Raw genomic sequence first — 25,085 nt, forward strand, 5'->3', positions numbered from 1 at the left:
AAAATCTGCAGACGTGTGTTTTACTTTGAGTTGCTTCCCAATTCAAGTGCAGTACTGAGTCTAATACAAATGCTGCTGCTTAGGGGTTGTGCTGCCACCACTGTTACCATCTCTGCAATCTGCCATTCCCACTAATGGTAGGGGAAGCTGAGAACAAGGTATCACAGTGCTGAACTCCCCAACAGGCAAGCCAGTGGTTGCCAAAGTGGCATAGTTTTGGGGACTTTGAAAACTTCCCTGTGTCCAAAGATATTTCCCTCAGTCTGGCTCATATGATTGAAATTCCAACATTAATGACAAATTCATTTGGCTAAAAATATTTCAGTTTCCAGAAGTCTTTTAAAATATTTCTGTGTTCTTAGAATAAGCTGTTATCTGTGATTTAGCATCATTTCAAGAATTCATCTATCATACTGTTTTTCTGTGTGAGAGCTAGTTGAGAGATACTAGGGATCGATGGGACCAAGGAAAAAGCCAAGTACTACTTAAAAGAGATTAGCAAGTCAGTATTGTGAGAAATTTGGGACTAACATTGGCATGAGTCTGTTGCATGCCTGAGGGAAGTATGTTCTAAGTGAGAAGGTGGGCAGAATAGAGAGGTTTGTGTTGTATTCATCCTATAATTTAAGTCTCCCAAAGTTCTCCAGCTATCTGGGATTATTCTTTTATTTAATGTTTTTTAGAAAAATAATTAAAATCTCTATTCTTAGAACATTAGGACGTTTATGAACTTACCCGAAGAAGTGCTTACATTATTTTGGTTGTTGATTTTCATCTTGTTCTCAATTCTTGCTTAGGGATTCTTTTTTTTGATAACTGTACCATCCTATTTTATCACTATTTCTCAGTTTTGCCATAGTTTTCTCTGGTTATTTTGGTCAAACCATGGTTATAGGCCTTTGTTGTATTCCTCAATGCATTGGTGACATGAGTCCTGTAATATTTGACAAACTTTACAAGAGAGTTGTAGTTACCTAATTTGTAGAATAAGGATATTACACTGCAGAGAAAGAAAATTTAATGTTGGCTTTTAGACAACAATGCAGTAACAGTGGCTAAGGGAAAATATATGGATTTAGGAAATATGGTATAAGTTGCTTAAGTATAATGTAAGGACTACATTTCATTCACTGTGGTATTGCAGTTCAGTGTCTGGCATGTAACAAGCACATATTATGAGTGAATGAATGAAAACGTTGCTCTTAAATTCAGTTTACTGTGCCCCTTCACCTTGGCTTGCTTCTCAAAGCACCACCTCCTCTCTGCTGTCTTATTTTCACTGATCCTCTGGCTCCAACCACCCATCATTTTATTTCAGGTTAGCTAAGTAGAACTAGTTAACCTGTTACTCATCACTCAGTGATGTTGCCTTTTACATGATTATGCGCGATTGTTAGTCCACCTTTGCCTCAGCTTCCCAAGACTAGACAGAGGCAAAAGATCCAGGAAAGTTGCCTCAAACAAAAGAGCCGTTTTCTTCCTCAGATAAATTCTGTAACCCTAAAATTCTGCAGCTGTTTTAGTCACATCTTTTTGTCCTGAAATTTGTTCAGCAAACCACTATTATGTAAATGATATACATATATGATACAGAGTTGATATATATATATCAACTATATATATGATATATATAGTTCCTGCCTTCAAGTAGGTTATTTATTTATTTATTTATTTTTGAGATGGAGCCTCGCTCTGTCGCCCAAGCTGGAGTGCAGTGGTGCAATCTCGGCTCACTGCAAGCTCCGCCTCCCGAGTTCACGCCATTCTCCTGCCTCAGCCTCCCAAGTAGCTGGGACTACAGGCGCCCGCCACCACCCCTGGCTAATTTTTTTGTATTTTTAATAGAGACGGGGTTTCACCGTGTTAGCCAGAATGGTCTCGATTTCCTGACCTCGTGATTCGCCCACCTCGGCCTCCCAAAGTGCTGGGATTACAGGCGTGAGCCACCGTGCCCGGCCAGTTTACTGTCTTTAAAATTCAGACTGAGCATCCTAAATCTAAAAATTTGAAATCCGAAGTGCTCCAAAATCCGAATTATTTTGAGCGTCCACATGATGCTCAAAGGAAAGGCTCATTGGGAGCATTTAAGATTTCAGATTTTCAGATTTGGGAGGCTCAAGTGGTATAATACAAATGTTCCAAAATCTGAAAAATTTCAAAATCCAAAACACTGTGGTCCCAAGCATTTCAGGCAAGGGATATGTAACCTATACAAAAGTAAATCATTAAAGTATTATAATAAATTAATTATTATATATTATATAAATATGTAAATTATATTTATATATTATGTAAATATATAAATTATTACAGTATATATAAATATATGTTATATATTTATATAAATATATACAAATTATTATATTTATATATTACATAAATAAATTATGCTATGGCAAGTGTGATTATGAAGATATGAAAGGATTATTATAGTACATAGTGGAGGTTCACATAAACTTCCTGGAGGTGAGAGGTGGATGGATACAGGAATCAGGGAAAGAGGTGACATCTAAGATGATTCTTGAGGATGAGTAGAAGTTATCCTAATGATACTGCACCTAGTGGACAAGTATGCTATCTACACATAGATAATGCATAAGCAAAGGCTGAGAGGTAAGAAGCACTTCTTTGTTCATGAATCATGAAGTGTGAGGGAGGAGGTGTCAAGAGATAAAGCTTGAGGAGTATTGAAGGACTAAATTATAAAGGGATTTATAGGCCATGTTAAAGCATGTAGAGTGTATTATTATGTAGTAGAGAGGTACTACAGGATTGTAAGAAGGGGAGTGCCAGAGGCAAATCCTTTAGTCTCCAGAATTTCTTTAACATTTTTGTGAGTTCGAGAGAGATATGCTTCTACCTTTCTGAAACCTAAAAGTTTGTGAAAGGAGTCTTATGATAGAGAGTGGGGGTGATTATACAGAAGCTGCCTTGTGCTATGTAGAATAGTTTCTCATATGTTGGAAAAGTCTTTATCTCCATGAATATAAGTTCTTCCCATTTAATGGGAGAAGAGGAAACTTTTAAAAGGAGCAAACCATTGATATATAAAGTTAATAACATAAGGGCATTGAGAATAATTCTCAACATTATATAAATAATGCAGGCAGTCCTTACTTTGTCTGGTTCCAATATACATATATTTTGGTTACCACAATGTAATTACATAGCGTCAGTTCCCGAACAACACAATTCATATTTCATTTGCCACAGTATATTAAGTATGATTAACTACATAAAGTACAGACTTTGCTACTGGCCCTTTAGTCCACAAGTCACTACATAAGTAATGGAGTGCATCGTGACCAATTACCAAACAAGTCATTTCATTCAGTCTGTTGGTGATTCTTCAATCATGTACAGACAGTAAAGTTCGTTGCTTCCTTGTTTTGCAGTGATAAACCCATGTGATATTTTACACAGATGAATAATCAAAAGAAGTATTAGCTAACAAAGATGAAAGAACAGCAAATAAAGGAGTAGTGATAACATAGGAATTTTAAAACAAATAGCTGGACATGAGACACTGCTGACATTTAAGATTCTACATATGCAGCCAGGGAAATTTATTGCAGGTGAACTTTTAGACATAAATGAGTAAAGTAGTAGTGATGAATAGGACAAGGATGTTCCAGAGGAAGTGACACTTTCAAAAAAAAAAAACTTCACATTAGAAGAATTCTTGGAAGTATTTCATGACATTGAAAGTGCAAAGGATAAAGTGTTGGGAATTGATCCATACTTAGAAGCGAGTATGACAATTTGCCAAGGCATAGGAAATATGCTTGCTTAGTGTGATAATTTAGACAACAAGAAGGCAAACACTTTCAAACTAATTTTGATAATTTTTTTCAAATAAATGATGCTTTAATTTCTAATGTTTTCAATTATACTGTGCTAAATTAATACTAGTATAATTTTTTTATTTCCCCGTGCAACTATAACCAACAGTAAGAGAGTTTTTAACATTTTAACAAAAATATTTAAAGGTCATGGAACAATTGTAAATTTTCCCATTGGTTATTAAGATTGTGTTGTACAATTTCAGCTTGCACAGTTATTTTTATGGTCCTATACTATAGTGCAAAGTGAGGAGGATCTGTGTATAAATGATACTAATGTTTTCCTTATGATTAAACATTTTATTTATATATTCAAATCTTAATTACTGGGAGTAGTTTGAAACTGATTTGTTTTGTAACCACTGATATTTCTGATTTTGATTCAATTGTGTCTTTTTATTTGTCCTGTGTGGTCACCTACTGATAACATATTTTTAGGGCTCAAATTTTTATTAACATATTTATTTAAATTGAAGTCTATATCAAATTAGATTATAGGCTTCATTTATTATTGGAGTTCTTGCTGAGGCAATTTATTTATTATTTTAATTTTGTAGGTACATAGTAAGTGTATATATTCATGGGGTGCATGACATATTTTGGTACAGGCTGCAATGCATACTAATCACATCATGGAAAATTGGATATCCATCCTCGCAAACATTTATCCTGTGTGTTACAAACAATCCAATGATACTCTTTATTTATTTTAAATTATACAATTAAATTATTATTTACTGTAGTTTCCCTGTTGTGCTAGCAAATACTAGGTCTTATTCATTCTTTGTAACTATTCTTTTGTACTCATTAACTATGCTCCCTTCCCTACCTCTGCCTGATCTCCTACTCCCCTCCCAGCCTCAAATAACCATCCTTCCATTGCCTGTCTCCATGAATTCAATTTTGTGATATTTAGATCCCACAGATAAGTGAGAACATGTGATGTTTGTCTTTCTGTGCCTGGCTTATTTCACTTAACCTAATGGCCTCCAGTTCCATCCATGCTGTTGCAAATGACAGAATCTCATTATTTTTTGTGTGGCTGAATAGTACTCCATTGTGTATATGTACCACATTTTCTTTATCCATTCATCTGTTGATGGACACTTAGGTCACTTCCAAATCTTGGCTGTTGTGAACAGTGCTGCAACAAACATGGGAGTGCAGATACCTCTTTGATACACTGATTTCTTTTCTTCTGGATATATACCCAGTAGTGGGATTGCTAAATCCAGTGGTAGTTTTATTTTTACTTTTTTGAGGAACCTCCAAACTGTTTTCCATAATGGTTGTACTAATTTACCTTCCCATGAATAGTGTATGAGGGTTCTCCTTTTTCCACATCCTCGCCAGCATTCTTTTGGATATAAGCCGTTTTAACTGGGGTAAGATTGTAGTTTGGATTTGCATTTCTTTGATGATCAATAATGTTGAGCACTTTTTTATATGCCTGTTTACCATTTCCTTGTCTCATTTTGAAAAATATCTGTTCAAATCTTTCGCCCATTTTTAATTGGATTACTTGATTTTTTTTCCTATAGAGTTGTTTGAGCACCTTGTACATTCTAGTTATTCATCTCTCATGAGATAGGTAGTTTGCAAATATTTTCTCCTATTTTCTGGGTTGTTTCTTCACTTTGTTGATTGTTTCCTTTGCTGTGTAGAAACTTTTTAACTTGATGCAATCCCATTTGTTCATTTTTGCTTTGGCTGGCTGTGCTTGTGAGGTATTACTGAAGAAATCTTTGCCCAGACCAATGTCCTGGAGAGGTTCCCCCAATATTTTCTTGTAGTAGTTTCATAGTTTGAGGTTTTAGATTTAAGTCTTTAATCTATTTTGAATTGATTTTTGTACAAGGCAAGAGATAGGGATCAAGTTTCATTATTCTACATATGGATATCCAGTTTCCCCAGCACAATTTATTGAAGAGTGTCTTTTCCTCAATGTCTGTTCTTGGCAACTTTGTCGAAAATGAGTTCACTGTAGGTGTGTGGATTTATTTCTGGGTTCTCTATTCTGTTACTTTTGTCTGTGTGTCTGTTTTTATGCTGGTACCATGCTGTTTTGGTTACTGTAGCTCTGCAGTATAATTTGAAATCAGGTAATGCGATTCCTCCAGTTTTGTTCTCTTTGCTCAGGATAGTTTTGGCTATTCTGGGTCTTTTGTGGTTCCACATAAATTTTAGGATTGCTTTTTTCTATTTCTGTGAAGAATATTACTGGTATTTTGATACAGATTGTATTGAATCTGTAGATTACTTTGGGCAGTATGGACATCTTAAAAATATTGATTCTTCCAATTCATGAACATGGAATACCTTTCCATTTTTTGGTGTCCTCTTCAATTTCTTTCATCAGTGTTTTATAGTTTTTATTATAGAGATCTTTTACTTAGTTGGTTAGTTCCTAGTTTATTTTATGTGTGGCTATTGTAAATGGGATTGCTTTTTAAATTTCTTTTTCCAATTGTTCACTATTGGCATATTGAAATGCTACTGATTTTTGTATGTTGATTTTGTATACTACAACTTAACTGAATTTGTTTACCAGTTCTAATAGGTTTTGTTTTGTTGGTGGAATCTTTAGGTTTTACCAGCTATAACTTCATGTCATCTGCAAACAAGGATAATTTAGCTTCTTCCTTTCCAATTTGGATGCCCTTTATTTTTTTTCTGTTGTCTGATTGCTCTAGTTAAGATTTTCAGTACTATGTTGAATAACAGTGGAGAAAGTGGGCATCCTTGTCGTGTTCCAGATCTAATAGGAAAAGCTTTCAGTATTTTCCCATTCAGAATGATACTAACTGTGGGTCTATCATATATGGCTTTTATTATGAAAAGGTATATTCCTTTTATATCCAGTTTTTGAGGGTATTTTTTTTATCAAGAAGGGGTGTTGAACTTTATCAAATGCCTTTTCAGCATTAATTGAAATGATAATATGGTTTTTGACCTTCATTCTGTTGATATGATATATCACAGTGATTGATTTGTGTGTGTTGAATCATCCTTGCATCCCTGAGATAATTCCACTTGGTCATAATGAGTCGTCTTTTTAATGTATTGTTGAATTCAGTTTGTGAGTATTTTGTTGAGGATTTTTGTATCAATATTTATCAGAGATATTGGCCTGCAGTTTTCTTTTTTAAATTTTTTTAAAATTATACTTTAAGTTCTGGGATACATGTGCAGAATGTGCAGGTTTGTTACATAGGTATACACATGCCATAGTGGTTTGCACCCATCAACCTGTCATCTGCATTAGGTATTTCTCCTAATGCTAGCCCTCCCCTAGCCCCCCCAACCCCCACAGGCCCTGGTGTGTGATGTTCCCCTCCCTGTGTCCATGTGTTCTCATTGTTCAGCTCCCACTTTTGAGTGAGAACATGCATTGTTTTGTTTTCTGTTCCTGTGTTAGTTTGCTAAGAATGATGGTTTCCAGCTTCATCCATGTCCCTGCAAAGAACATGGACTCATCTTTTTTTATGGCTGCATACTATTCCATGGTGTATATGTGCCACATTTTCTTTATCCATTCTATCATTGATGGGCATTTGGGTTGGTTCCAAGTCTTTGCTATTGTGAATAGTGCTGCAATAAACATATGCGTGCATGTGTCTTTATAGTAGACTGATTTATAATCTTTTGGATATATACCCAGTAATGAGATTGCTGGGTCAAGTGATATTTCTGGTTCTAGATCCTTGAGGAATTGCCACACTATCTTTTACAGTAGTTGAACTAATTTATACTCCAACCAACAGTGTAAAAGCTTTCCTGTTTCTCCACATCCTCTCCAGCATCTGTTGTTTCCTGGCTTTTTAATGATCACCATTCTAACTGGCATGAGATGGTATCTCATTGTGGTTTTGATTTGCATTTCTCTAATGACCATATGAGCTTTTTTTCATATGTGTGTTGGCTGCATAAATGTCTTCCTTTGAGAAGTCTCTGTTCATAGCCTTTGCCCACGTTTTGATGGGGTTGTCTGTTTTCTTCTTGTGAATTTGTTTAAGTTTCTCGTAGATTCTGGATATTAGCCCTTTGTCAGATGGATAGATTGCAAAAATTTTCTCCTGTCCTGTAGGTTGCCTGTTCACTCTGATGATAGTTTCTTTTGCTGTGCAGAGCTCTTTAGTTTAATTAGATCCCATTTGTCAATTTTGGCTTTTGTTGGCATTGCTTTTGGTGTTTTAGTCATGAAGTCTTTGCCCATGCCTATATCCTGAATGGTATTGCCTAGGCTTTCTTCTAGGACTTTTATGGTTTCAGGTCTAACATTTAAGTCTGTAATCCATCTTGAGTTAATTTTTGTATAAGGTGTAAGGAAGGGGTCTGGTTTCAGATTTCTGCATATGGCTAGCCAGTTTTCCCAACACCATTTATTAAATAGGGAATCTTTTCCCCATTGCTTGTTTTTGTCAGGTTTGTCAAAGATCAGCTGGTTGTAGATGTATGGTGTTATTTCTGAGGCCTCTGTTCTGTTCCATTTATATATATATATATCTGTTTTGGTACCAGTACCATGCTGTTTTGGTTACTGTAGCCTTATAGTATAGTTTGAAATCAGGTAGCGTGATGCCTCCAGCTTTGTTCTTTTGGCTTAGGATTGTCTAGGCCATAGGGCTCTTTTTTGTTTCCATATGAAATTTAAAGTAGTTTTTTCTAATGCTGTGAAGAAAGTCAATGATAGCTTGAATGGGGATAGCATTGAATCTATAAATTACTTGGGGCAGTATGGCCATTTTCATGATATTGATTCTTCCAATCCATGAGCATGGAATGTTTTTCCATTTGTTTGTGTCGTCTCTTATTTCCTTGAGCAGTGGTTTGTAGTTCTCCTTGAAGAGGTCCTTCACATCCCTTGTAAGTTGGATTCCTAGGTATTTTATTCTCTTTGTAGCAGTTGTGAATGGGAGTTCACTCATGATTTGGCTGTTTGTCTATTATTGGTGTATAGGAAAGTTTGTGATTTTTCCACAGTGATTTTGTATCCTGAGACTTTGCTGAAGCTGCTTATCAGCTTAAGGAGATTTGGGGCTGAGATGATGGGGTTTTCTAAATATACAATCATGTCATCTGCAAACAGAGACAATTTGACTTCCTCTCTTCCTATTTGATTATGCTTTATTTCTTTCTCTTGCCTGATTTCCCTGGTCAGAACTTCTAATACTATGTTGAATGGAAGTGGTGAGAGAGGGCATCCTTGTTTTGTGCCGGTTTTCAAAGGGAATACTTCCAGCTTTTACTCATTCAGTATGATATTGGCTGTGGGTTTGTCATAAATAGCTCTTATTATTTTGAGATACATTCCATCAATATCTAGTTGACTGAGAGTTTTTAGCATGAAGGGCTGTTGAATTTTATTGAAGGCTTTTTCTGTCTCTATTGAGATAATCATGTGGTTTTTGTCATTGGTTCTGTTTATGTGATGGATTACGTTGATTGATTTGTGTATGTTGAACCAGTCTTGCATCCTAGGGATGAAGCTGACTTGATCATGGTGGATAAGCTTTTTGATGTGCTGCTGGATTCAGTTTGCAAGTATTTTTTTGAGTATTTTTGCATCAATATTCATCAAGGATATTGGCCTGAAATTTTCTTTTATTCTTGTGTCTCTGCCAGGTTTTGGTATCAGGATGATGCTGGCCTCATAAAATGAGTTAAGGAGGAGTCCCTCTTTTTCTATTGTTTGGAATAGTTTCAGAAGGAATGGTACCAGCTCCTCTTTGTACCTCTGTTACAATTCGGCTGTAAATTCATCTGGTCCTGGGCTTTTTTTTAGTTGGTAGGCTATTAATAACTGCCTCAATTTCAGAACTCGTTATTGATCTATTCAGGGATTTGACTTCTTCCTAGTTTAGTCTTGGGAGGGTGTATGTGTCCAGGAATTTATCAATTTCTTCTAGATTTTCTAGTTTATTTGTGTAGAGGTGTTTATAGTATTCTCTGATGGTAGTTTGTATTTCTGTGGGATCGGTGATGATATCCCATTTACCATTTTTTATTGTGTCTATTTGATTCTTCTCTCTTTTCTTCTTTATTAGTCTGGCTAGTGGTCTATTTTGTTGATCTTTTTTTAGAAACCAGCTCCTAGATTCATTGATTTTTTGAAGAGTTTTTCATGTCTCTATCTCCTTCAGTTCTTCTCTGATCTTAGTTATTTCTTGTCTTCTGCTAGCTTTTGAATTTGTTTGCTCTTGCATCTCTAGTTCTTTTAATTGTGAGGTTAGGGTGTTGATTTTAGATCTTTCCCTATAGCATTTAGTGCTATAAATTTCCCTCTAAACACTGCTTAACTGTGCCCCAGAGATTCTGGTACATTGTGTCTTTGTTCTCATTGGTTTCAAAGAACTTATTTATTTCTGCCTTAATTTTGTTATTTACCCAGTAGTCTTTCAGGAGCAGGTTGTTCAGTTTCCATGTAGTCTGAGAGACTGTCTGTTATGATTTCTGTTCTTTTGCATTTGCTGAGGAGTGTTTTACTTCCAATTATGTGGTCAATTTTAGAATAAGTGTGATGTGGTGCTGAGAAGAATGTAGATTCTGTTGATTTGGGGTGCAGAGTTCTGTAGATGTCTATTAGGTCTGCTTGGTCCAGAGCTGAGTTCAAGTCCTAAATATCCTTATTAATTTTCTGTCTCGTTGATCTGTCTAATATTGACAGTGGGGTGTTAAAGTCTCCCACTATTACGGTGTGGGAGTCTAAGTCTCTTTGTTGATCTCTAAGAACTTGCTTTATGAATCTGGGTGCTCCTGTATTGGGTGCATGTATATTTAGAAGTGTTAGTTCTTTTTTTGCATTGATCCCTTTACCATTATGCAATGCCCTTCTTTGTCTTTTTTATCTTTGTTGGTTTAGTCTGTTTTACCAGAGACTAGGATTGCAACCCTTCCTTTTTTTGATTTCATTTGCTAGGTAAATATTCCTCTATCCCTTTATTTTGAGCCTATGTGTGTCTTTGCACATGAGATTTGTCTCCTGAATACAGCACACCGATGGGTCTTGACTCTTTATCCAATTTGCCAGTCTGTGTCTTTTAATTGGGGCATTTAGCCCATTTACATTTAAGGTTAATATTGTTATGTGTGAATTTGATCCTGTCATTATGATGCTAGCTGGTTATTTTGCCCATTAATTGATGCAGTTTCTTTATGGTGTCGATGGTCTTTACAATTTGGTATGTTTTTGCAGTGGCTGGTACTGATTTTTCCTTTCCATATTTAATGCTTCCTCCTTGTAAGGCAGGCCTGGTGGTGACAAAATCTCTCAACATTTGCTTGTCTATAAAGGATTTTATTTATCCTTCATTTATGAAGCTTAGTTTGATTGGATATGAAATTCTGGGTTGAAAATTGTTTTCTTTAAGCATGCTGAATATTAGCCCCCACTCTCTTCTGTCTTGTAGGGTTTCCACAGAGATATCTGCTGTTAGTCTGATGGGGTTCCCTTTGTGAGTAACCTGACCTTTCTCTCTGGCTGTCCTTAGCATTTTTTCCTTTATTTCAACCTTGGTGAATCTGACAATTATGTGCCTTGGGGTTGCTCTTCTCAAGGAGTATCATTGTGGTGTTCTCTGTATTTCCTGAATTTGAATGTTGGCCTGTCTTGCTAGGTTGGGGAAGTTCTGCATAATGTCTTGAAAAGTGTTTTCCAACTTGGTTGCATCTTCCCTGTCACTTTTAGGTACACCAATCAAACGTAGGTTTGGTCTTTTCACATAGTCCCATATTTCTTGGAGGCTTTGTTCATTCCTTTTCATTCTTTTTTCTCTAATCTTGTCTTCACGCTTTATTTCATTAAACTGATCTTCAATCTCTGATATCCTCTTTTGCTTGATTGGTTTGATTCTTGATACTGTCTATGCTTCACCAAGTTCTTGTGCTGTGTGTTTCAGCTCCATCAGGTCATTTATGTTCTTCTCTAAACTGGTTAATCCAGTTAGCAATTCCTCTAACCGTTTTTCAAGGTTCTTAGCTTCCTTGCATTAGGTTAGGACATGCTTCTTTAGCTTGGAGGAGTTTGTTATTACCCACCTTCTGAAACCTACTTCTGTCAATTTGTCAAACTCATTCTCCATCCAGTTTTGTTCACTTGCTGGCGAGGAGTTGTGATCCTTTGGAGAAGAGGCGTTCTGGTTTTCAGAATTTTCTGCCCTTTTGCACTGGTTTTTCCTGATCTTTGTGGATTTATCTACCTTTGGTCTTTGATGTTGGTGACCTTCAGATGGAGTTTTTGTGTGGACATCCTTTTTGTTGGTTTTGATGCTATTTCTTTCTGTTTGTTAGTTTTCCTTCTAACAGTCAGATCCCTCTGCTGCGGGTTTGCTGGAGGTCCACTCCAGACCCTGTTTGCCTGGGTATCACCAATGAAGGCTGCAGAACAGCAAAGATTGCTGCCTGCTCCTTCCTCTGGAAGCTTTGTCCCAGAGGGGCACCCACTAGATGCCAGCTGGAGCTATCCTGTATGAGGTGTCTGTCGACCCCTGCTGGGAGGTGTCTCCCAATCACGAGGCACGGGGGTCAGGGACCCACTTGAGGAGGCAGTCTATCCCTTAGTAGAGCTCGAGTGCTGTGCTGGGAGATCCGTTGCTCTCTTCTGAGCCAGGAGGCAGGAATGTTTAAGTCTGCTGAAGCTGCACCCACAGCCACCCCTTCCCCCAGGTGCTCTGACCCAGGGAGTTTTATCTATAAGTCCCTGACTGGGACTGCTGCCTTTCTTTCAGAGATGCCCTGCCCAGAGAGGAGGAATCTAGAGAGGCAGTCTGGCGATAGCAGCTTTCACCCAGTTTGAACTTCCTGGCGGCTTTGTTTACACTGTGAGGGGAAAACCACCTACTCAAGCCTCAGTAATGGTGGACACCCCTCTCCCCACCAAGCTCAAGCATCCCAGGTCGATATCAGACTGCTGTGCTGGCAGCAAGAATTTCAAGCCAGTGGATTTTAGCTTCATGGGCTCTGTGGGGGTGGAATCCACTGAACTAGACCACTTGGCTCCCTGGCTTCAGCCTCCTTTCCAGGGGAGTGAACAGTTCTGTCTCACTGGCGTTCCAGGTGCCACTGGGGTATGAAAAAAATTGCTGCAGCTAGCTCGTTGTCTCCCCAAATGGATGCCCAGTTTTGTGCTTGAAACCCAGGGCCTTGGTGGTGTAGGCGTCCGAGGGAATCTCCTGGTCTGCAGGTTTCACAGACCGTGGGAAAAGCATAGTATCTTGGCTGGATAGCTCTGTCCCACAAGGCATAGTCCCTCATGGCTTCCCTTGGCTAGGGGAGGGAGTTCCCTGACCCTTTGCTCTTCCTGGGTGAGGCAACACCCCACCCTGCTTCTGCTTGCCCTCCATGGGCTGCACCCACTGACTAACCAGTCCCAGTCCTGCTGAAAGTGGAGGTATTGAAGTCTCCAGCAATTATTGTAGTAGGGTCTATCTCTCTCTTTAGCTCCAGTAATGTTTTCTTTATTTATCTGGGTGCTTTAGTGCATATATATTTACAATCATTGTATCCTCTCACTGAATTGACCCCTTTGTTATAATATAATGACCTTTGTCTCATCTTATAGTTTTTGTTTAGAAATCTGTTTTGTCTGATATAAGTATAGCTATTCTGCTCTTTTTTGGTTTCCATTGGCATGGAATATCTTTTTTTATCCCTTTATTTTCAGTCTATGTGTATATAGGTGAAGTGTGTTTCTTATTGGCAAAGATCATTGGAACTTGTTTTTTCATTCATTCAGCCACTCTATGTCTTTTGATTGGAGAGGTTAGTCCATTTACATTCAGTGTTATTATTGATAAATAGAGACTTATTCCTGCCATTTTGTTATTAGTTTTCTGGTTGTTTTGTGGTCTTCTCTTCCTCCTTTCCTCCATTCCAGTTTTTCATTTAGTGAAGGTGATTTTTATCTAGTAGTATGCTTTGATTTCTTGCTTTTTATTTGTTATGTATCTGTTGTATGTTTTTTTGGTTTGAGGTTACCATGAGGCTTGCAAATACTATCTTATATCCCATTATTTTAAACTGATGACAGCTTAATGCTGATTGCATAAACCAAAAAACATGTAAAAAGAAAACTGATAAAAACTCTATGCCTTAACTTCATTTCCCCGTTTTTAAACTTTTTGTTGTTTTTCTTTGTCTTTTTATACTGTCTATGTCTTGTAAAGTTGTAGTTATTATTTTTTATTGGTTTTTCATTTAATCTTTCCACTTAATTCAAGAGAAGTTTACACACCACCATTACAGTGCTATATTAGCCTGTGTTTTTCTGTGTACCTACTATTTCCAGTGAGTTTTGTACCTTCAGATGGTTTCTTCTTGCTCAGTAACATTCTTTTTTTTTTTCTGATTGAATGACTCCCTTTAGCATTTTTTGTAGGACAGGTCTGGTGTTGATGGAATCCATTAACTTTTGTTTGTCTAGGAAAGTCTATTTCTCCTTCATGCTTAAAGCCTATTTTTGCTGGATATACCATTCTAGGGTAAAAGCTTTTTTCCTTCAGCACTTTAAATATGTCATGCCACCCTCTCCTGGCCTGTATGGTTTCCACTGTGAAGTCTGCTGCCAGATGTATTTCTGCTCCATGGTGTGTTATTTGTTTCTTTTCTTTCACTGCTTTTAGGATCATGTTTTAATCTTTGACATTTGAGAGTTTGATTATTAAATACCTTGAGGTAGTCTTTTTAGGTTAAATCTGCTTGGTGATCTATAACCTTCTGTACTTGAATCTTGATATCTTTGCTAGGTTTGGGGAGTTCTCTGACATTATCCCTTTCAATAAACTTTCTACCCCTATTACTTCCTCTTTAAGGCCAATAACTCTCAGATTTTCCCTTTTGAGGCTGTTTTCCATCTTGTAGGTGTGCTTCATTGTTTTTTATTCTTTTTACTTTTGTCTCCTCTGACTGTGTTTTGTCAAATAGCCTGTCTTCAAGCTCACTAATTCTTTCATCTGCTTGATCAATTCTGCTTTTAAAGGACTCTGATACATTCTTCAGCATTCAGTTGTATTTTTCAGCTGTGGAATTTCTGCTTGAGTCTTTTTAATTATTTCTATCTCTTTGTTAAATTTTTCTGACAGCATTCTGAATTCCTTCTTTGTGTTATCTTGAATTTCTTTGGGTTTCCTCAAAACAGCTATTTTGAATTCTCTGTTTGAAAGGTCATATTTCTCTGTTTCTCAAGAATTGGCCCCGTGCCTTATTTAGTTCATTTGGTGAGATCATGTTTTTGTGGTGGTGTTGTTACTTGTAGATGTTCATTGGTGTTTGGGCATTGAAGAGTTAGGTATTTGTTGTAGTCTTCATAGTCTGGGCTTGTTTGTGCCTGTCCTTGGGAAGGCTTTCCAAGTGTTTGAAGGGACTTGGGCCCCAAGCCCAATATCGCTGTGGTTTTTGTAGAGGTACTGCCTTGGTGGTCTTACATAAAATCTGAAAGAATTCTCTGGATTACCAAGCAGAGATTCTTGTTCTTTTCCCTTAATTTCTTCCAAACAAATGGAGTCTCTCCTCTCTCTCTCTCTCTCTTTGCTGGGCCAGCTGGAACTGTGGGTGTGGTGATACAGGCACCCTGTGGCCGTCACCACTGGAACTGTGCTGGGTCAGACATGAGCTACTGGGCCTCACCCAAAGCCCTTCCCTTCATAGTGATGAGTTTTCCCCAGGCCCAGGGTGTGTCCAAGGATGCTGTGTGGGAGCCAGTGAGTGAAGTCAAAGACATTAGCAACTTACCTGCTGTTCTACTCTACTATGGCTAAACTCCCATTCAAACCATAATACAGAGTCCTTCCTACTCTTCCCAGCAATTTCCCCGGGCAGATGAGTCCTTCCCTGTGGCCACCACCACTAGTCCATGGGGGTTTCTGCTCGGCTTTCACCAATGTTTACTTAAAGGCCAAGGGCTCTCTTCCATCAGCTTGTGTTGAATGCTGCCAGGACTGTGACTCATCCTTCAGCGCAGTAGGGACGGTCCAGAAATGCTGTGTAAGATCCTAGTCCTGGTCTCAAGGACCCCAAGAGCCTGCTAATTGCCCTACCCTACTGTGGCCAAGCTGGTACATAGGGTGCAAGACAAAATCCCGTCTCTTTTTCCCTTTGCTTTTCTCAAACAAAAGGAGTCTTTCACTGTGACCACCACAGCTGGAATGTACTGGACCACCCCTGAAGGCCAGCATGTTTCAGAGCCCAAGGCCCACAGCACACTCACTGGGTATCATTGGTGGTTATTCAGGGCCCAAGGGCTCTTTGGTCAACAGGTGATGAATCCTGCCAGTACTAGACCCTTCCCTTCAAAGCAGCAAGTTCCCTTTTGACCCAGAGTGCATCTAGAAATGTTATCCCAGAGCTAGGGCCTCAAATGGGGGCCTCACGTCTCTGCTTGGTGCTCTATTACACTGTGGCTGAGCTGGTATCCAAGATGCAAAACAAAGTCCTCTTTACTCTTCACTCTTCTCTCCTTATGCAGAAGGGAAGAGTCACTTTCCTTGTTACGAGCTGCACTGCCTGGGCTTGGGGAAGGAATGGTGCTCACACTCCATTAGCCATGCCAGCTGTTGTCTCTTTAGTTAACATTCCACCCTAGTTCACTGGCTGTAAGCCCAGCCTAGCACTAGGAATAGCCTAGGATTTGCAGTTGTCGTGTCCTAGACAGCCTTTGAAGTTTACCTAGGACCCCAGAGTACTTCAGCCCATGGTGGTAAGGCTTGCCAAGAAACTCAAGTTCCTTGAGGATGTGCAATTCCCTTCTGGCTAGGGCTGGTCCAAATCCTCCCGCTGTGCCACAGAAGCACTGAGTTCAATGTAAAGTTTCCCAGTCACTGGGCTTTCCCTTCCTAGAGTGCACAGATTCTTTCTCCACACTGCAGGGCTGCTGCCAGGGGAGATGGGGGAGGGGTGGCATTCACTATTCAAGACTGTATCTCTTGTCCTCCTCAGTGCCTCTTTCCACAATATGAAGTTAAAACCAGGTACTGTGATTGCTCTTGCTCACCTGATTTTTGCTTCTTGTGACTGTGGTTTTCTGTGTGTGGATAGTTGTTAAAATTTGATGTTCCAATGATGGAGAGGGGACGAATAGCATAAGCTTCTATTTTGCCATCTTGCTCTGCCCTCCTTTGTAAACTGATTTTATATTACAACAAAAATTAAAGGCAATTCTGTAATTCATTGTAATGTGTTTTAAATCTGAATTGAAACAATTTGTAAATTTTCCTATTGTCATTCCTTAAGGAATGTATTCAGTTTTCAGAATGCTAATCAGAGAAAAATCATATGCTAGTTATGGAAACTTTTTTGTTATTCTTCCTGTATGATTATAGAAAATAATGACTCAAATACTAGTTTTTAAAATAAAATCCCTAGATTGGAGCTATGCCAAAGCTTGCATGTAGGCAGTTTTCCAAGGAATGTATCCCCTTTGCTTTTAAAAACTTTACAGACTAGTTTTTAAGTAGAAAATAAATGAGGCATATGGGAATAAATGAAAGTCTTTATATAATAGTGGAGATAACTTCAGTATATTACAAATATATATTTTAAAATAACAAAAAAGAAGTCTTTATTCTATTTATCACCTTTCATTTCAACATTCGGATAATAGAGTTACCATATTAAATACATAGAATCTATTTTGTACCTAAGTGATTCTTAAATTCATCCAAGTCTTTTCATTCACTCATCCATTCATTCATTCATCCATCCATGTCTGTCCACCAGTTAATTAATAAGCAACAACTATGTACCAGGCACTGGGGACACCACAGTGAGTAAAGTAACTTAAATTAAGCTTAAGCTTTTTCAAGGGCTTAGGTATCATTTTTACTCTACTACCCTAGGCTAACTTATAATTATCTTTGACCTAGACTGTCATACTAGCCTCCTACCCAACCCACTCTCTTCCATTTTGCCCACTCCAGAGTCCCATCTTTGTTTTAGAGCATTAAAGAAGTGCCCTGTGGGAGCCTGATATGTCCACTGACCGTACGTGAATTCTTCCTTCCTGTGTCTCCAAGCCTGAAGTAACTCTTTTTTTTTTTTCTTCTTTTTTGAGACGGAGTCTTGCTCTGTCACCCAGGCTAGAGTGCAGTGGCGCAATCTCGGCTCACTGCAACCTCTGCCTCCTGGGTTCAAGCAATTCTCCTGTCTCAGCCTCCCAAGTAGCTGGGATTACAGGAAAACGCCACCACACCCGGCTAATTTTTTTGTATTTTTAATAGAGACGGGTTTCATCATGTTGGCCAGGCTGGTCTGGAACTACTGACCTCAGATGATCCACCTGCCTCTGCCTCCCAAAGTGCTGGGATTACAGGCGTGAGCCATTGCGCCCGGCCTTCCTAAAGTAACTCTTATATCTGCTTTGTTTTTTATTCAATGACAGCTACATTGAAAAAAGTAGTTACTTTCTGATAGATTCCAGTATTCACAGGATTTAAGCAATAAAAAATTAGCAAAAATTTAATTGAATGCTGTCATTTTACAAATTAAGACATTGAGGTTCACAATATGGCTAGTTTGTGGTAAAACTGGATCTAGAACAGATCAAGATGGCTTGATCTGTTCATTGTTATTATCAGTAAAGCAAACAAACAAAAATTGCTTTACTTTGGCTCTTCGGATTGCGTAGAAAGGGGACTTAGGATATTTTGGCAGGGCGCAGTGGCTCACGCCTGTAATCCCAGCACTTTGGGAGGCCGAGGCGGGCAGATCACGAGGTCAGGAGATCGAGACCGTCCTGGCTAACACAGTGAAACCCCGTCTCTACTAAAAATACAGAAAAAAAAAATAGCCGGGCGTGGTGGCGGGCGCCTGTAGTCCCAGCTACTCCGGAGGCTGAGGCAGGAGAATGGCGCGAACCCGGGAGGCGGAGCTTGCAGTGAGCCGAGATCGTGCCACTGCACTCCAGCCTGAGGGATAGAGCGAGACTCTGCCTCAAAAAAAAAGAAAAAAAAAAAGGAGACTTAGGATATTTCAAGGAAAAGAGTGAGTTATTTCAATCCTGTCTGCAGCAATAAGGAAACAGGTTCAATCCTGTCTGCAGCAATAAGGAAACAGGTTCAATCCTGTCTGCAGCAATAAGGAAACAGGGATCCCATGGAATCTAAAACTAGGTACTGTAATATGACTTGGTCTGACATACACACTGATTCAAAGCAGCTTATCTTAGCAGCATTAGTTTGTGAATCTTTTATTGTACTTTTCTACCAGTACTTATCTACTTGCTCTGCATCTGCTTTTTTGTGTTATCTTGTCCTCTGACAACTGTCTTAACATAATTTCAATTTTAATTTTTGTGTATACTTTGGCTTTCCTGTAGCATCTCAGCGACCCTACTCTTCCTCTTAGTCTTTCTTTGTGAATCTTTCCAGCTCCCTCCTATCCCCACTGTTAAGTACTTGCATTTTTCTATTGTTGTTGTTTTAATCAACTTCATTTTTTTAAAAAAGAGATTTTTATTGGCCCAGCTTGTCTCTCTCTCTCTTTTTTTTTTTTTTTTTTTAGAGGGTGCTATATTGCCCAGACTGGACTTTAGCTCCTGGGCTCAAGCAACCCTCCCACCTCAGCATCTTGAGTAGCTGGACTACAGGAATGCCATTTGCCTGGCCCAGCTTGTTTTTATTTAAATAAAACTCTTTATTCCAAGTCATTTTATAGGCTACTGGCCTGACTTATATTGTCCTCCCTTAGATTAACTGTCAGGTCCTGGGGCTGAGGTGGGGAAGGAGTAAGTTCATAAAAAACAGATCATGACTGCATGGTGCTGCCACCTTGTCAGGGTCTCTGAATGAAGAAGAATCCCTCTAAAGAGAAGTGTGCATAAAAAAGATACCGTGATTAACATATATACACGTAGTTCACTATTATGGAGTGATTTGGGGAAAATAAGCTAAAATAAAATTGTGCCACGATTGCATTTTATTTCATTATAGGCTAGGGAGGAAACTAACTCTGATCTGAAAACAGGTGTTGGCCAAAGAAAATCAAGCATGCAGCTAGACTCAAGGGTTCACAGAATTTAAAATAAGTAAATAAATAAACACACACTTTAAAAAAAATAGGAAAAGGAAATAGGCTCATGGCAGAGTCTCTGTAACCTATGAGCCTCCTACCTTGGCTCTTTATTTGTCATCCTCCAGGAAACTTCCAGCTCACACCCTCCTAGAGCTGCTGCCTCATCCCAGGGAGCCACCACCACTGTCTTAGCGCTGAGGATGTTTCTTATCTCCTGTTGTAAAAAGTGAAAAAACTTAGCTTTGTGGATATTTTTACTTGTGGAATTTTGTGTAAACATTTGGGCAGCTGAGCACAATATGTAATATATTATGTAATTAGGCTAATCTTGAACTCCCTTTAAAAATGTAAAAACAATTAAATTGTTTTAAGTTTAACATCGCAAAAGCTGTTGAAATCATTCCTTTAGTTTTCAAATAGGCACCTCTTCTAAATGACATTTTTCAACCAAAGCGTCATTCCCTTCTCTAATCCATTAATCCAAATTCATCTCTTCTGATAAACCCTCAGTGATTAATACTGAGTAATTCTTTCACTCCATTAGGCTATATTCTGAAACCCAGGAAATTTGTCTTTAGTTTGCAGTATATTAATTGGAAATTTTTGATATTCATAAACTATGATTTATTTCAGGCTTTTGAATTATATTTTAAGTCCTTAAGAAAAGGAATTTCTTTTGTTCTTTATATGCACCAAAATCCTATGGTAAACAGTAGATCAAATCACTGATTTTTATGTAGAACTGTACAAATAAGCTCCAAAATTTTTCTTTATTTCATTCTTGCTGTCCTTTCTTTTAGTTTCCTTCATTTTGCTCCTATATCTTTCTTGAGGAAGAAGGATATTGTCTGTTTTATAGCTTTGGGTGTTAATTTATAGAGATTAAGATTTTCTTTTCCTTCTATTATTTGGAAAATATTCTTTGTTACTAATTCCCTAGACAACTTTATAGAACCCCTTTTGATGAACCTGTAAGCAGCCTCATGATTTTTTGAGTTACCTCATTCATGGGGTGTTATGACAATGATTTGGGTTAGAGGAACTGCCTGGATATGATCCAGTTTTTCAATAATTACAAACAGATTATGTCTGAGGCCATTTGTCTTAGCATTATTCAACTAAAACTAACTTTTTAAAAGCTTCAGCAAACTTAACATATCCATTGCTAGATATGAGCCTTTTATAAAAGATACTGTGCTTTAGTCTCTATTCAGTACTACACTACCATTTTAGTTGATAATAACAAGTCATTAAAATAACATGCAAGATTAAATTATTAATAAAAATTAATTTGTTATTTAATAAAAAAGTAATTCTTATTCAATAAAAAAGATTAAATGTAATAAGAAATAAATTAGTAACAATTAAATTTGTATTGATGAGGAAACCAAAAGTTGGGATATAAGGCAACGTGCAACCTATGTTTCGTTATTTGGCTTATATGAGTTTACTTTTCATAGCATGTCTCCACTTATTCTTTTACAGGGTCTCAAAGGACATCCTGGACTCCCAGGACTTCCAGGTGAACAAGTAGGTACTTCCTTTATAAGACTTGTATCATGTGTGAAAAAGACACATGTTAGAGAACTTCTTTGAGAGATTATTTTCCCCCATTTTTTCAATTTTTCTTCTCAGTGATTTTTTACTCTGTTTAGTGCAGGACAACCTTTTAATTGATTAGCTGTAGATCTTTTTGTTTAAAAAACTGTAACATAATATTTCAATGTTACTCATTTTTTACTTTTGCCCCATATGTTTCAGGCTAGTAGCTCTTAAACTTCTGTAGTTCACAGACCACTTTGAGAGTCTCATAAATACTATGAATCCTTTCCCAGAAAATATACATATCCATACACACACATACTTACACACACACACACACACACACACACACAGAGAGAGAGAGACTTAATTTTTTTTGTACAATGTCAGGAACTTACCAGTTCACTAAAGCTTAATCCATAGCTGTTTGTTCCCTGACCTTTTCCTGAGGAAATGCAAATAAATTTCAATAACAGTCCAAATTAGAATGGTACATATATCATTGTCCATAATACACATACACAATATTTAAAAGTCAAAATAGTTTTGGAACTATTTAGTTTTTGATCATGTTATTGCTTTTCTCTCATCAGAAAATAATATATCATTATGTCACAGAAAAAAATAAAGTCATATCTCTTATGGTGTGTACTATATTGAAAATATAGTGTGAATATAACAGTGAAAAGGGTAAGATATTAGAAACTGACTAAGGTGATGGATACCGTTATTAAAGAATCAGCACAGAGAATCAGGAAACCCTAAAGGGAGATCCAGGAAGAAATGTGATGGATGGTACCTGAGGGAAAGCTATAAATGAAGAAACAAAGCCAATTTTCCCTTTCATTCGTGTTAAGTTAGACAGTACACTCTGTTCAATCCCTGAAGCACAACTTTTCAAGATTGCTAATTACTAGACTTGGCAAGTGAAGTGATATATGTATCTCTAACACATGTAATATCAGTTTCCTGCAAATCAAACATGTACTGAAAAGCATTTGAGCATTTATGGGAGAAAAAGATGAGAAGGGTGAGTGGGATTAGTCCCTGGGGAGAAAAAAATTGTAGGATACTGCTTTGGCAGAAACGTGGATTCCAATGGGGGAAACCTGATACTTCACAAGTGAAAAATTGGCCATGTGTCATTACTGACGAGTTCACTCAAAACTGCTCCATAAACTAGTACTGGTGGTGTATATATTATCTCTGAGGGTAATATACTTTTTAGAACAGTCTAAAACCACTTTTAAAGGTTAGAAAATGTATATTGTAGTCAGTTCTTCCTTTCTATTCTATTTGTTTCCAGAAAAAAAACAGGCAAAATTTGTGTTAACTATGAGAAACAGCTAAAATAATTTTGCATTTTAATTGTGAAAATACTGTGGACATTCAGAGGAGCATAGCTGACTTGCTGGAAGACATTTGTCTTGAAAATTTGTAAATATCTTCAAATTGGTCAGCAAACATTTGGAAAGGCAATTATATTATTTATGTGAGCTCTAGTAATAAGAGCTGTGATTTACTTACAGCCCTTATTATTTGCCAAACTATATTACTATTAACTACAACTTCTAGTAGTATAATTATTCAGTTTTACATATGTTAATTAACTTAATGTCACCAATACTAAGAGTTATTACAGTTACTTCCACTTTTAAATATATTTCTACACATTGTTCTATTTTATCCACAAAATGAGTGCTGTTATTCTATTTTACTAATGAAAAAACAGAGAAACTATAGTAGCAGTGCTGGAGCAGTGCCGGAATTCTGAATGAAGTGAAGTCTAACTGACTCAGAATGTGTATTTTAAGTGAGATTAGGGCAGCCTTCCTAATTTTCTGTTCCTGTTTTCTCAAGGGGCTGTTGATATAACTGTATCTCTATTACTCCATCCAATCTGCAGATTTGAGTGAGCCAACTTTTTAAAAAAATCTATCTTTAAATGCAGAGTGAATTAAGTCATGATATTTGTTTTGAGTTTCTTTTGAGTTTCTGTGGTTGTCTCAGTGATTCTAGGGTGTGGTTGGCTCAGAATACGTTTATGCCATATAAAGATTATGCTGAAGTCTTACTTGTTTATTTTGTTTACTGCTGTTCTAGTATATATAGCTCTGCATAGCTAAAATGTGTTAGCTAGATCTCTACATGTTGCTTTAACACCCTCTGTGACAATCCATTCGAAATAGGATTTCACTTATGTTCTATAACAGATTGCCTTTTTATTGAGGTTAGTTAACTTAATTTGACTAGGAAAGGAATGGAAAAGGGATGGTGGTTTTCATTAGCCAGATAGATAGTGGCCTACAGAATAAAAACAGCCTTTTACATTTGTCTTACTCCTTTCTGTTGGCATACCTAAATATAAGGTTTTGTGAATCTCTAGAATGTGGGCCTATGTGTTTTGGAATTGGATGGGGCATATAGGAAGGTGGTTGTAAATATACTATAGCAAATCTCATAATTAGAGGACTTTCCTTGGAGTGCTATTGGATACTTTTTGCACTTCAAACTCACACTAGGGAAACGGGCCTTTGAATGGTGGTCTCTGGAATTAGACTTGCTGATTTAATTCCTCACTTCCTACTTATTAGCTAAGTATCCTCCCATTGGTGACATAAACACCTTATGTCTCATTTTTTCTCATCTCTCGTATGGGAATAAAGATATCTATCTTATAGGGTTTTTGAGTAGATTAAATAAGATAATACATATAAAATACTTGAAATAGTGCCTGGCCCATGAAAAATGCTCAATAAATGTTATAGGAATAAAATATTATGTAAATATATAATATTTAATATCAGTAGGGGAATATTTAATACATACATATGGTTTCTGAAATTCATAGGATATAATCTCTCTACATATAGACAAGAATTTCTTCTGTAATCCTCAGAAGGCCATTGTTTATTCACATTCTCTTCAGTTGTCCATTGTCATACTTCTGTGTATCTTAGGTTCTTTAAATGTAGAATGAAGAAAAGTGTATCTCATAGATGTAAAATGCTTAGCAAATAAAAAGTGCTCAGTAAATGTTAATTTTGGTCAAGGGAAGGGAAGAGGAAATGAGAGATAGAAATGAGAGGGAAAAAGTGAGAGATGAATTCTGAAAAAAGTAGAGAGAAGAAACTCAACTATTATCCTCTATTTTTCATTTCCTTGGTCTGTTCTTTCTCTAGATTTTCCAAATTTTTAGAAGTTTTATCATATCTGTACTTAAAGTGGAGGTAACACTCTTCTATCTACTTCAGAGCAGAAGGACAAAGTGCAATTATCTTTCATTATATCATTTATAAACAAACAGGAAAGGAATTTTAGGTGATAAATAAGAAATCTAGCCAACTTAACATTGTTGTCATCAGCTCAACACACCTTCTTCTGACATTTCCTTGTGTCAAGAATTATTTAATAGACCTAAACTCTGAATAAACTGATGAGTAAATGAAGGAATGAATGATGTATCAATGAAAAAGAGTCTTTTAAAAAAAAAGTTATAATATTTTGTCTCACTTTTTCACCCAGTTCTGTAGCAGTTTTCCTTTCTTAAGCCTTTGGGTCTCCATCTGTCAGCCTTCCCTGAGCAAACCTTGTTTTAAATCAAGAATACAAAGTTGCAAATTCCAAATGAGTTTACCATCTGTCTAAGTCAGTTTGGGCTGCTATAACAAAAGACCATAGACTGAGTGGCTTATAAAC

At 37.3% G+C, this 25,085-nt stretch overlaps 1 protein-coding gene across 2 annotated transcripts in view; it reads left to right on the forward strand.

The window, feature by feature from the left end:
• COL24A1 (collagen type XXIV alpha 1 chain) overlaps positions 1–25,085 on the forward strand; it is a 417,618-nt gene that overhangs the window by 71,981 nt on the left and 320,552 nt on the right. For both annotated transcript variants that reach the window (XM_063697321.1, XM_019023728.4), the window contains one exon: positions 21,330–21,374. In XM_063697321.1, the coding sequence (XP_063553391.1) occupies positions 21,330–21,374 (45 nt within the window). The remainder of the gene's footprint in view (positions 1–21,329; positions 21,375–25,085) is intronic.

Source organism: Gorilla gorilla, chromosome 1, assembly GCF_029281585.2.
Source record: "Gorilla gorilla gorilla isolate KB3781 chromosome 1, NHGRI_mGorGor1-v2.1_pri, whole genome shotgun sequence".
In the NCBI taxonomy this organism is placed as follows: Eukaryota; Metazoa; Chordata; class Mammalia; order Primates; family Hominidae; genus Gorilla; species Gorilla gorilla.